At 41.0% G+C, this 14686-nt stretch overlaps 1 protein-coding gene across 1 annotated transcript in view; it reads right to left on the reverse strand.

Annotated features, from left to right (window-relative positions):
• COL9A3 (collagen type IX alpha 3 chain) overlaps window positions 1–14686 on the reverse strand; it is a 55854-nt gene that overhangs the window by 17084 nt on the left and 24084 nt on the right. Inside the window, exons 7-12 of the mRNA XM_073681044.1 lie at window positions 13818–13841; window positions 13637–13690; window positions 11795–11848; window positions 11403–11444; window positions 9396–9452; window positions 411–464 (exon numbers count right to left, since the gene is read on the reverse strand). Coding sequence (XP_073537145.1) covers window positions 411–464; window positions 9396–9452; window positions 11403–11444; window positions 11795–11848; window positions 13637–13690; window positions 13818–13841 — 285 coding nt within the window. The remainder of the gene's footprint in view (window positions 1–410; window positions 465–9395; window positions 9453–11402; window positions 11445–11794; window positions 11849–13636; window positions 13691–13817; window positions 13842–14686) is intronic.

Here is a 14686-nt window from a genome sequence, read left to right on the forward strand (position 1 = left end):
TCTACATCTCATATCCTGGTGGAAAAAAATGTTGGAAGATGACACAAGGTCACCACATGAGTGATGTGTTACTGGCTGTCACATAGCTATATGGGTTGTCGGGATAGTAACAAACACCCAAGACCTTGAGAGACCATAGTAAAACTTTTTCACTTGGAAGAAAGACATCCAAGTACAACGATTGTTGCTAAAAGTGACTAAATATCCCTGGCCAAGTCTGGATCCCTCCATGCATTGTCCGATGAGATTCCTGCTTTAGACATTAAGCAATACGGTTTTCTTAATGTGGCTGTTAACAATGGCATAACAGGAAACTATAGGGCAAGGCATAAAGTTAGGTCTCACTCAATAATGTCAATGCCCACGTGACCATGCCTCATTCTAGAGAGTCCTAAACACCCCAGCATTACCTTCTGACCATCCTTTCCAAGTTCTCCTCGTTCTCCTTTGTGTCCTGTGTGTCCCTGTAAAGAACAATGGGATGGTTAATACCTGGACGTCACAGACAAAACTCTGAAATGAATCTATCTAAACCATATCAGTATGGCATTCATCATGGTGGAATCCAGTAGATCTAACTGATTAAAGATCTGAACCATGAAGAATTCAGTGCATCCAGAGAATCATGTAGAATCTGTTAAGGCCCCGTCACACTTAGCGACGCTGCAACGATCCCGACAACGATACGACCTGTCAGGGATCGTTGCTGCGTCGCTATGTGGTCGCTGGTGAGCTGTCAAACAGGCAGGCTCACCAACGATCAGGGGAGCAGCGACATCGTGGAAAGAATCTTTCCACGATGTCCTGTTCCTGGTTACTAGCCTGCTGAAGCAGGAGCAGGCTGGTAACTATGGTAAACATCGGGTTACTAGGGGCACACGCGCACCTAGTAACCCGATGTTTACCATGGTTACCACTCTGCTACAGTGAGCGGGAGGTTACCGCTCACTTTAGCAGGCTCGTAACCATGATAAACAGCGGGTTACTAAGTGCACGTGTGCCCCTAGTAACCCGATGTTTACCATAGTTACCAGCCTGATCGCTGCTCCCGCTGGTCACACACAGCGATGTGTGCTGACCAGCGGGAGAGCAACGACCAAAAAATGGTCCAGGACACTTTGCAGCGATCAGCGACCTCACAGCAGGGGCCTGATCGCTGCAAAGTGTCACACATAGCGACATCGCTGGTGAGGTCGCTGTTGCGTCACCAAAACCGTGACACAGCAGCGATCTCGCTAGCGATCTCGCTATGCGAGACGGGGGCTTTAGATCACACTGTGGATTGTCAGAACATGGCTTCCTGGAGCATAAGTGTGACATAAAGACACGGAAGCATTTCTGGACACCCATAAAAGTCAATAAGAGGTCGTACTTTATGTTTCACGCGGTTCGGATCTGGCTTATGCTTGGGAATCCAGTGTGATGGACCTCCTATAAGATTACCCTAAAATGGGATGTGGTAGAGGTTGACCCTCTAATGTTCAACATAGGAAAGGCCACAAATCAGGAGGAAAATCAGGAGTCTGGATGACACTACAATGATGAAGACTTTATGGGGGGAATTTAGTTTCATAACCCAAGAAATCTACTTTTATGTAAGTGCCCATTTCTGGACAAGGTTATCGTCTGGATTCCCAGATACTAAAAAGGGTATGATTTATCAAAGAGGTGTGACCTAGCATGGGAAAGATGAAGAAGCGGTGCTGGCTGAAATCCAAAATGACGCCCGCACTACAGGCAGAGAGATGTGACAGAAGATGTGGCAGTGCGGCTGGAGCAGTTTGCCCACAAACCTCCTTCCTCTAGTACCCCGCTCAAGAGGTCAGTGTCTGTTGCACAGGGGATGAGAGGGACCCCTGGTGAAGGGTCCCGCTTTATGGAATTATCCATGGACGAGAAGACTGAATCCCCTGAGCTAGGGGTAACCCCTCAAAGGTATAATATTTCTACTGTAGCTCCTAAAGGGAAAGGCTGTATCCTTGAAGAGATCTACCAGGGGACTCCCCCTCCCTGCAAGATGCCCTCAATACAGATAATAAATGCAACTTTACTCTCAATACGCTGATGGGACAAGTAGGCCATATACAGCAACCTATTTCTATAATACGTCATGACGTACAGAAAGGGGCAGAATGTACCACAGCAGTGGAAAGCAGAGTTAGTGAGTTGGAGGACGCTCTCCCGCCAGTCCGCAGACATATACATAGTCACGCGCAGGCAGTCGCAGCTCTGACTGCTAAAGCTGATGACCTGGAAAACCATCAGAGACGCAATAATATCAGACTGGTAGGGGTTCCTGAAAAATCTGAGGGGAATGACCTAGATGATTTTTTTAAAAAATGGTTACTGGATACCTTTGGTAAAGATACTCTCACTCATTTATTTGCTGTGGAGAGAGCTCACAGGGTCCCCACAAGATTGGACTCAGTGGGCAGACCCTTCAGGCCTATGCTAATCAAAATCCTGCACTACAAGGACAGAGACATCATACTAAGGAAAGCAAGAGCGTTTCAGGACATTAAGTTGGGGGGACAGAAAATCTCCTTTTTCCCAGACTTCTCAGTGGAGGTCCAACGCAAAAGGTCCCAGTTTCTGGACATAAAGAGGAGGATGAGGACACTGGGCCTGCAATACTCGATGATCAACCCCACCAAGCTCAGGGTGGTCACCATTGGCACTACATTTTTTGAATCCTCAAAAGACGCACTCAGGTGGCTGGACAGTCATGAGCAACAAATCTGCAGGAGGCTGGAAGGTCCATTAATGTCGAAAAAGTCATTTTTCTCACTAATGCTAATTAATTCCAACAGGTTCTCTCCGTTGTAGGTTGTAGGACTGAGGCATCATTTCATGCTAATATGCGACATTAGTATTATCGGGGTTGGATATTACGGTCCAAACCTTTGTTGTTTCTACTTTAATTTCAACATTAGTACAGTGGGTTCTTCGCCAAGACACTAACAGAATGATGTATTGTTCATCGTGTTTCTTCCTTTACAGGTGCATGCACCTAATGGTCAAAGGTTCACTTGAGCCCCATCCCTTACTAGTAAGAGCAGGTTTACAACATAAATGAACACAAATGAAAGGGGTTTTACTGGTTCACAGTTGAGGGAAAGGGTGTGTGTGTGTGGGGGGGGGAGTTTGTAATGCTTTTGTACCAACAATTGGATACTTTTAAGAGCCATCTAACTCACAAGGATCATCTTCTTACATGGGTGTTCCCACAGATGGGTATTATGATTGATTTTATTTCTTGTCATATTCGTTGATTGAGCAATAATTCCAAAAGATTCACAATCCTTGAATACATGAAAAGATTCAACCCCGCAATAATAGGATTACAGGAGACCCATCTAACGATAGACACTGTCAATCAAACACAGGTCCTGGATGGGGTTTACCTTATATTTCCTTCAATCTAATTACTCAAGGGGGGTTAGTCTAATTGTACGTAAAGGTATCCCATTTACGCATATTGACTCCTTCAAAGGCTCTGAAGGTAGATTTGTCAGGGTTAGATATAAATTCCAGTACATGTGAATGTATCATTATCATAGTCTATATACCTCTTCCATATTCAAATATACATCAAAAAGATTCTCCAGAGACTGGCGGTATGGCCGGATATACCCTTAAGGATTCTGGGAGATTTTAATCCCCCTTAAGTTTCCGGGGGAAATTGGTACTTTTTTCCTTTTTGACAGCCTTATCAGAGAGGCTGGACTGTTTGACATTTGGAGGAAGAAGTTCCTAAACTCACAGGTCTTTTCTTGTGCCTCATGGACCTATCAATCTCTATCAAGGATTGATCTCGCCTTATGTAATACTCAAATGATACCACTAATTTCTACAGTTGAATATCTTCCTAGATCTCGATTGGATCACTCTCCCTTTTGGTTACAGGTGGCCCTGTTAAGATATAGGTATTCGATAGGTTGGACACTTAATCCATTTTGGCTTAAAATTATTATTTGCACCACCATCAGGGAGAAACTTAAGGAATTCTTTTATATCAATTCTAGTTCGGCCCCAAATAGTGTGGTTTGGGGCGCTATGGAGTCCATTTTAAGGAGGGTGTATTGATCAGAGAGCTAAAATTGGTAAAAGATAACTTGCGGAAAGAGGAGCTGAATTGGAAAGTTAGGTTCGGGAAAGCGAAACATTGTTTACCCAGGATAATTACCCTTCGAACAGAAAGCTCTGGAAAGTGGCCAAAAAACAAATGAGATTATTTCAAATAGAACAAGCGGACAATAAAAGAAGGTTTTTGAAACAGCAGCTTTATGAGGAGGGAGAAACGACTGGGCGCTTACTAGCCAAAATAGCCCAAGCTGAGAGGGAGAGCGCTTTTATATACCGGTTAAAAGACGAGAGGGGAGAATTAACACCCAAACTCCTGAAAATTTAAAGACTCTACACAGCTTCTATTCTAATTTGGATTTGTCTGGGGCGAGGTACTCGGATGAAGAATTAGCCGACTACTTAACTATAACTAAACTTCCAACTTTGGATGCAAGCGATAGAGATTTTTTAGAGTCACTGATTTCCCTAGAGGAAATTCAACGAGCAGTAGGAGAAATGCCAAATAACAGCCTCAGGTGTCTGACGGCCTCCCAGTAGAAATCTTTTAAATATTTGAGGAGGAGCTTTTATCACATTATTTGGAAATGGTTAATGACGCATTTTCCAAGGGGACTCTACCAAGATCATTATATGAGGCTATAATAGTTGTCTTACCTAATGAAGGGAAAGATAAGGAATTACCAGAATTAAATAGGACCATTTCACTACTAACGTCTGATGTCAAGATTCTGGCAAAAATCCTGGCGCATAGATTGAGCTCTGTGATAACGTCGGTAATACATCCAGACCATGCTGGCTTTATGCCATCTAAGTTGACTGCCATTACAAGCGCTACAGCCTGATCCCAAAAACAAAGATGTTCTCTCCTTAGATGCCACAAAGGTTTTTGATAGTGTAGAGTGGAAATAAATGTGGGCAGTGCTAAAATAAATGGGATTTGGGCCTAATTTCAGCAAATGGGTAATGCTACTGTACAAGACCCCGACAGCTAGAATAAGAGCTAACGGTGTGTGGGAGATATGGGAGCCTCTCCTCCACTACAACTGGCAATAAGAAAAATGGTCTACCACACGAGAAAGTCTATCGCTAAACATTGGCTTTCCAATATCCCACCCACAATAGAGGAAGTGGTCCAGTGCCTAAATATTACTATTTTAATGGAGAAAAAGGTTTAAATTAAGAGGGGCCATAACTAAATTCAGGAAGTTGTGGGGAGACTGGATTAAATTGCCCAATTGTGGTATCTGAAGCTCTCGTTAGGGATGTGCTTTTTAATATGCTGCATTATACTGTATGGAGAACTATGGGGAGTGCATTATACTGTATGGAGGACTGTGGAGAGTGCATTATACTGTATGGAGGACTATGGGGAGTGCATTAGACTATATGGAGGACTATGGGGAGAGCATTATACTGTATGGAGCATTATGGGGTGCATTATGCTATATGGAGGAATATGGAGGGTGTATTAAACTATATGGAGGACTATGGGGAGTGCATTATACTATATGGAGGGTTATGGGGAGTGCATTATACTATATGGAAGACTATGGGGTGCATTATACTATATGGAGGACTATGGAGGATGTATTATACTATATGGATAACTATGGGGGTGAATTATACTATATGGAGGACTATGGAGTGCATTATACTGTATGGGGGACTATGGGGAATGCATTGTACTGTATGGAGGACTATGGGGAGTGCGTTAAACTGTAGGAAGGACAATGGGGAGTGCTTTATACTATATGGAGGACTATGGGGAGTCAATTATACTATATGCTGAACTATGGGGTGTGCATTATACTTTATGGAGGACTATGGAGGGTGCATTATACTATATGGGGGACTATGGGGGTGCATTATACTGTATGGAGGACTGTGGGGAGTGCATTATACTGTATGGAGGTCTATGGGGAGTGCATTAGACTATATGGAGGACTATGGGGAGAGCATTATACTATATGGAGCATTATGGGGTGCATTATGCTATATGGAGGAATATGGAGGGTGTATTATACTATATGGAGGACTATGGGGAGTGCATTATACTATATGGAGGATTATGGGGAGTGCATTATACTATATGGAGGACTATGGAGGATGTATTATACTATATGGATAACTATGGGGGGTGAATTATACTATATGGAGGACTATGGGGAATGCATTGTACTGTATGAAGGACTATGGGGAGTGCTTTATACTATATGGAGGACTATGGGGAGTCAATTATACTATATGCTGAACTATGGGGTGTGCATTATACTTTATGGAGGACTATGGAGGGTGCATTATACTATATGGAGGACTATGGGGGTGCATTATACTATATGGAGGACAATGGGGAGTGCATTGTACTATATGGAGGCCTATAGGAGTGCATTATACTATATGGAGGACTATGGAGAGTGAATCACACTAGATGGTGGACTATGGGGAGTGCATTATACTATATGGAGAACTATGAGGAGTGCATTATATTATATGGAGGTCTATAGGGAGGGCATTATACTATATGGAGGACTATGGGGAGGGCATTATACTATATGGAGGACTATGGGGAGTGCATTATACTATATGGAGAACTATGGAGGGTGCATTATACTATATGGAGGACTATGGGGAGTGCATTACACTATATGGAGAACTATGGGGAGTGCATTATACTGTATAGCGGACTGTGGGGAGTGCACTGTACTGTATAGAAGATTTTGGAGTGCATTATACTGTATGGAGGATTATGGGGAGTGCATTATACTGTATAGAAGACTATGGAGTGCATTACACTGCATGAAGGACTATGAGGAGTGCATTATACTATATGGAGGACTATGGGGGTGCATTATACAATATGGAGGACTATGAGGGTGCATTATACTGTATGGAGGACTATGGGGAGTGCAATATACTATATGGAGGACTATGGGGAGTCCATTATACAATATAGATGACTATGGAGGGTGTATTATACTATATGGAGGACTATGAGGAGTGCATTATACTATATGAAGGACTATGGGGTGCATTGTACTCTGTGGAGGACTATGGGGGGCATTATGCTATATGTAGGACTATGAGAAGTGCATCATACTGTATGGAGAACTATGGGGAGTGCATTATATTATATGGAGAATATGGGAAGTGCATTATACTGTATAGAGGACTATGGGGTGTGCATTATACTATATGGAGGACTATGGGGAGTGCATTATACTGTATAGAAGACTATGGAGTGCATTATACTGTATGGAGGACTATGGGGTGCATTACACTGCACGGAGGACTATGAGGAATGCATTATACTATATGGAGGACTATGGGGCGCATTATGCTATATGTAGGACTATGAGAAGTGCATTATACTGTATGGAGAACTATGGGGAGTGCATTATATTATATGGAGAATATGGGAAGTGCATTATACTGTATAGAGGACTATGGGGTGTGCATTATACTATATGGAGGACTATGGGGAGTGCATTATACTGTATAAAAGACTATGGAGTGCATTATACTGTATGGAATACTATGGGGTGCATTACACTGCACAGAGGACTATGAGGAGTGCATTATACTATATGGAGGACTATGGGGTGGTGCATTATATAATATGGAGGACTATGGGGGTGCATTATACTGTATGGAGGACTATGGGGAGTGCACTATACTATATGGAGGACGATGGGGAGTGCATTATACAATATAGATGACTATGGAGGGTGTATTATACTATATGGAGGACTATGAGGAGTGCATTATACTACATGAAGGACTATGGGGTCCATTATGCTATATGGAGAACTATGGGGAGTACATTATGCTATATAGAGGACTATGGGGTGCATTATGCTATATGGAGGACTATGGGGTGCATTATACTCTATGGAGGACTATGGGGTGTATTATACTATATGGAGGACTATGAGGAGTGCATTATACTACATGAAGGACTATAGGGTGCATTATGCTATATGGAGAACTATGGGGAGTACATTATGCTATATGGAGGACTATGGGGTGCATTATACTATATGGAGGACTATGGGGAGAGCATTATGCTATATGGAGGACTATGGGGTGCATTATATTCTATGGAGAACTATGGAGTGCATTATGCTATATGGAGGACTATGGGGAGTGCATTATACTATATGGAGGACTATGGTGAGTGCATTATACCATATGGATGACTATGAGGTGCAGTATACTTTATAGAGGGCTATGTGTTATACGTTATAGAGGGCTATGTGGGTGCCAGTATACTGTATGCAAGCAATTATACAGTGTGAAGGTTTGTGAGGGGTCCATCCTACTGTTTCGAGGGCTTTGTGAGGGCCATTATACTGTTTGGAGGGTAGTGGGGGCAATCATACATTTTGGTGACGTGTGGGGCAAGTATTCCGTATGTAGGCCCTTTATACTGCAGGGAGGGTCGTGTGGGGGTCACAGTTGGGGGATCATGCTGTGTTGGGGTCACTATACTTTGCCAGAAGAGTTGAGTACAGTAGGGTCAGCATACTGTGCGGGTGGAGGGAGTCACTGTGGGGGTATCATACAGTGTTTGTGTGGCACTTTTGTTGGCATCATCTTTATGGGTTCAATGAAAGGGGAATCTAGGGCTTCAGTAGGAAAATTACTTTGTAAGGACTGCAAAGTTGTGACAATTGCTCTTCTGTGACCCCTCCAAATATATATATATATTTTTTGTGGGGGGTTGATCTTTATCTTTGTAAGGACTGCAAAGTTGTGACAAATGCTCTTCTGTGATCCCGCCATATATATATTTTTTTTATTTAATTAGAACTTGTGCTATGGGGCCCCATGATTTCTATGAATGCCCCGTTCTCGGTTAACTCTTGTACGGCTGGAGAAACAACTTCATTGCTCTTGAACACTGAAAAATTGATCTTTATCTGTATGTCTGTACATCAGTTTGTATACCAAACAAGGGTGGGGGGTTGTTGGGGTGGGAATATGCAGGTTGGGGTAGGAAGTTGTTGTCATCTATATCTAAGATCTGAAGTGAATGCTCTTTTCATATGCTGTATGCTATTATGCATTTTCCTTTGTATTGTTTGCAAATATCAATGTACTCATCTGATCTGATACTTTATATATTGCTATGTTTAAACTTCAAATTAAACGTTTTGCTAAAAAAAAACATGTGTGGCCTGTGGAAAATAACCAATAATCTTCAATAGTAAGTTTTTAGCTTGTTTTACATAAAGGCCACCAGACTATTAGGATTTGATGATCTTGAAGATGGGGGGTGGGGGTTGGTTCTAATCAATTCTGAAAATTACCTTAAATCCTGGCATTCCCGGGGGACCAGGGGGTCCTGGAGGACAAACAGCTGGACACTGGTGAAGAAACATACCTAGTTAATTGCACAGGTCACTTCCAACTTTAAACCTTAGTGTTAATCATTATGCATAATATTATTGTTATTATTATTACAAATCAGGAAAAGATGTAATAAATTGCTGAAGGTTCAAGAAAAATTCCAAAATTACAGTCAGCCTCTGTGGATATAACATAACCTAAATGGATCATGATACATTGCTGCAAGACAAGGAGACTACTCATTTTTCAATTCATTGGTAGGTACATGATAGGAAGCAAATGTGACAACCATCCTAAGGGTTAATTTGTGTCTTTGGCCCTAATTATTAAACTAGTCATTAATAGGATCCTGCCATTGGATCTATTTATTTATAAGATCTAGTCATTGGATCATATCTGAGAGGATCTAGTCATTAATAGAGTCTAGTCACTGATGGTATCTAGCCAAAAGGTCTAGGTATTGATGAGATTTAGCCATAGATCTAGTCAATTGATCCAGTCTTTGAAAAGATTAAATAATTGGGCCTAGTAATTGATACGTTCTAGCAATTTAATAAAGTTATTCATAGGATCACACCATGGTATCTAATCAATGATGAGATCTAATGACTGATAAGAGTCTAGTCATTGGATTCAGTTTTTGGCAGTATCAAGTCATGAGATCTAGTCATAAGTGAAGTGAATTTAGTCATTCATAGGGTCTGGTCATTGCTTCTAGTTATTGATGAGATGAAGTCATTGACAGAATCTAATAATTCATTTGATCCAATGATCCAGGAGATTGACTTATTGCACCAAGTCAATAATAGGTTCTAATCATTGGATCTAGTCATTGAAACGATCTGGGTAATAAATCTAGTGACTGAAGAATGTAGTTATTGATTGGATCAAGCCATTGACAAAATTAAGTAATTGGATCAAGTCACTAACGGATTAAGTTAATGGTTTGAACAAGTTACTGGACCTAGTTACTGACAGGATCTGTCTATAGGATCTAATCATTTCTATAGTATAGTAAAGAATCTGGTCATTGGAGGATACTAGTTATTGATAAAATCCAATAAATGACATGATCAACTTATTGGATAAGTTGTTGGGTCTAATATATTGACAGGATCTGGATATGGGATCTAGCTATCATATAATGAAGTAATGGATCTAATCATTAAAGGGAATGTGTCATAAAAATAACCTATAGTTTAACTCTGGTTTTTATGTTAAATATGCTTTGATGAAATATTTTACAATGTTTCTTTCCATAGTTAATCTATCTTAAAAATCTTGGAATTTTCACACTGGCCACTGGGGATTTTTAGACTCATCCTTCTTGTTGTATCAGGAAACTCACATATACATTAGCCACAATGAACAGGCTCACACCCTCTCTTATGTATTGTAGCATCTAATGTGTGGGTACAAAAGTCATTGTGAAAAGATGGGGAGACAGGGGAGCTGTGAGATCGCCTATTGTGATTGGTGGATCCTGTGTTATCAGCTGTGTATAGAGATGTCACCTGTTATTGTAATCCTGCCTCTGATGATAATGAGCCTGCTGAAACACTTCCTAAAAGGACAGGAAGTTTGAGAGTAAAATAGTCCTGGTGGCCAGTGTGAAAATTGCAAGATTTCTAATTTTGTATTTTAATAAAGATTCTGATTTAAAAAAAAAATAAATGTAACACAAAAACCTGATTAAATTAACAGGTCATTTTCTGACGACACATTCCTTTTCATAGAAGATGACGTCTATAAATCGGTGTTGCCAATACACTGAAAAATAAAACCAGTGAGAATTTCATTCCTTTGTCCTAACTGTAAAATATTAGATTTGCCAAATGATTATTGACCATTGCATGGGAAATATGTGTGTTGTTCATGAATTGCCACAAGTTTTTTTTTATTATTATTTCTGACTTCTTAAAAGAAAAAACAAAACGAAAAAAAAAAATGTTTCAGGCACAAGTTACCTGTAAGTCTCCATTGCGATCAGGAACAACTCCAGGAAGCCCCTACAGTAAGAGAGAACAATGTATGATGAATGGATGAAGTGTCATCACCCACAGGTAATGGGACTTGTGTAATGTTACACGTTAAGGTGCACAAACACGTTAGACAGAGGTAAGTCAAAACAGCCAATTTTGGGATCTGCTCACTATTCAATGTGTAGGAGTATTTCAACTCTTTTCTGATGGACACTGTCAGGAGAGAGAAGAGTTGGGCCTGCTGAGTTTCAACATGCCCAATCCTTTGTTTCTGTAGCAGATAAGCAGCTGCCTGATAAGTCCTGTTTCTAATTTTGCCACCAGCTATTGTAAAGTTCCATCAATTCTATCATGAGTGAAGTATTAGTATGACTTACTGGAGGGCCTGGTGGTCCTGGTGGCCCAGGAAGTCCGGGTGCGCCAGAGGGACCCTGTAAAATTAGGACAAATATCAACCAAAACCCCCCAAAAATACGCTTAATATCCAAAAATATTTCAATCCCACTACCAGCATGGTGCCAGGAATACACCCAAATAGTCCTTTCTCTCTATTTAGCAAGGTCTCTGTGAAATGGATTGTGTTTCCTGGACCCAGTTTGAGAAGAGGGAAATACCAAGTCTGCTTATGTTTCAGTGTCGTTTTGTTACACATATTGGTTCTCATAAACTACATAGAAAGAGGGGCTGAGGCAGAAAAAGATCTGAGATCTTAAAGGGGTTGTCTCAAGTTTGGAACTTAATTCCTATCTATGGGATAGGGAATAACTTCCTTATTTCTGGGGGTTCTACCACTGGGACCCCAACCAGTCTCAAGAATCGAGACTCTGGAGAGCCATGTGTAAATGGAGCGGTGATTGGACATGCATATTGGTTCTCCATTCATTCCTATGGGAGTGCCAAAATCCGGCTGAGCACAGCGCTCAGCAATCACCAGAGGTCATTGACATAACTCCATTCACACAGGACTCTTCAAAGTCCGGGTTCTCAGGATCGATGGGGGGCCCAGTGGTGGGACACCCAATGATCTGGAAGTTGGGGGTAATTCCAAACTTAAGAATACCCCTTTAACTATATCCAATGGCTATACAATGACTACATTAATGATAGAGAACCATCACCAAGGTTCTATTGTTAGGATGGGAGAACATTTTGCAAAGGATTTGAAGAGTTTACACCATCAGAATACTATTTTTGTATGTTTTGGCAGAGAGTGTTTTACAATGGCATAATGGGTGCATTTTGCATTATGTGTTGTGTATTTTATTAAGATGACTTCTATTGTGAACAACAGACCAAAATTAGAGAAATGGTTCAACACCTTGTATTTACAATGTTCGGGTCAACATTGGCTGCTAAAGTATTGGACACTGAATAGCGGTACTTTTTTGCCATGCAATTTACAAATGTGCTATTTTGAGCACTGAATGGCACTATTCTTTAAGCACCGTAGGGTAGAATATTTGGAATATTGCTCTGGAAAAATAGAAGTATCGGAGAACAAAAAAATTTCCTCTGACATCATGGACCATTGTTCCAAATATGTTTCTTACAAGCAAGGTCAAATTGGGGTATGTTGGTCCCACTAAAGAAAATTATTCTGAAAGCCCTACATGGTATTCTACTAAAGCATCAGAGCTCCTTAGAGGCTGGGCCTTATTATAACATCAGAACCTGGACAATACAACTTTAACCATAATACTGAGCTTTTTTTTTTGTTTAACGGCCTTCAACTCAATTTCGAGCCACGGCGACTTGATGGATAAACACTTTGTAGGAAGTTCGATCTTGTGCAAGCCTAGATAGGTCCACCAGGGTCTTCTCCACCGTTATCTTGATTGTATCAAGCCATGGGGTTGCTGGTTTTCCTCTTCACCTTGTTCCTTCTATTCTTCCTAGCATGATGTCCTTTTCCAGTGATTGCTGTCTTCGTATGATGTGTCCAAAGTAGACAAGTCATACCTTGGTGATCCTTGCTTCGAGCGACATGTTTGGCTTGATTTGTTTCAAAATTGATTCATTTGTTTTTTTTGCCATCCATGGTATTGATAACATCCTTTTCCAGCACCACATTTTGAAGGCGCTAATTCTTCTTCTGTCTGAGCCACTAACTGAGATATTTTACAAAACACCACCTACTAAGGTCATTCTGACAATTGGGCAATATTCTTCTTTGAATAGTAATGTTTTTAATTTCCCATAGGTATGGCTGAAGGACTTACCGCCGGACCTTGGGGTCCTTTGCCACCTGGTAAACCACTTTGTCCAGCAAGACCCTGATAAAGCAGTAAAGACACCAATTACAAAAAGAAAGTCAAGTCAAGGAAAAAAAAAAAATCTCAGAAAGATGACCAAAGAAATATCCTAGACATTCAGACCACGAGGATCATGTATCACACTTACGGGAGGTCCGGGTGGTCCTCTTCCCTACAAAGAAAAGCAAAAATAAGATAGATCATTAAAAAAAACTAACCACGAGCTGTGATGGGATGGTGTTGAAGTTGGCCATAGACAAAGGCATAGGTAACTAGAGGCAATTATGGGGGTCATGAGAATAGGGGGCCTAGCTCAGGATTACATGTAGAGAAGTCAGTCAGAGGGTCATTATGGAGGGTAAGGATGGTAAGGTGCTATGGCAAAAAGAAGCACTAGCAGACGACCTAATTTTTGGTTTTGTTATAGGGCCCCTCTGATTTATATAAGCCACTGGCTAAGGGCCATACCAATGGCAGCTGCAGATTGCTGACCAGCAATCATCCTTGTTTCCTCAATAGGAAAAGTGACTTTTGGACACCTACATGTTCCTGTGAAACCACCAAAGGATTAGATTTATAAATCCAACATTACTAAGCTCATTACTAAGAATGAACTGGTTTGATGGCTCACACACATGTCAGTGTAAAGCTTTAGGCTTCACTGACTCTGGTGTTAGAGAGATCGATCATCTAGGAGATCTTCATTATTTACCAAAGATGGAACCAGATCTCATTGAAGAAGGGATATACGGTATATATCTCAAGCTTTTCCATTTGGAATATTTCCGTTCTCTGTTGGAATCCACTCCATGTTGGTTAATAATGGATGGAAGAATAGTCACCTCAATGCCAATGTTAAGCCTAAGAAATCTCAAGATTAATTAAAAATTAGGAAGGTGCTGAGTCAATAAGTCCTAAAGCGTCCTACATCTCTGTCTATGAAAGGTCAAATCCTATTCATACATATGCACAATATCAACTAACTTGGTAGACACGTGGTTAACATTAAGGGTCTGG

Source organism: Phyllobates terribilis, unplaced genomic scaffold, assembly GCF_046119375.1.
Source record: "Phyllobates terribilis strain yellow unplaced genomic scaffold, ASM4611937v1 Scaffold_5__5_contigs__length_657084704, whole genome shotgun sequence".
Lineage (NCBI taxonomy): Eukaryota > Metazoa > Chordata > Amphibia > Anura > Dendrobatidae > Phyllobates > Phyllobates terribilis.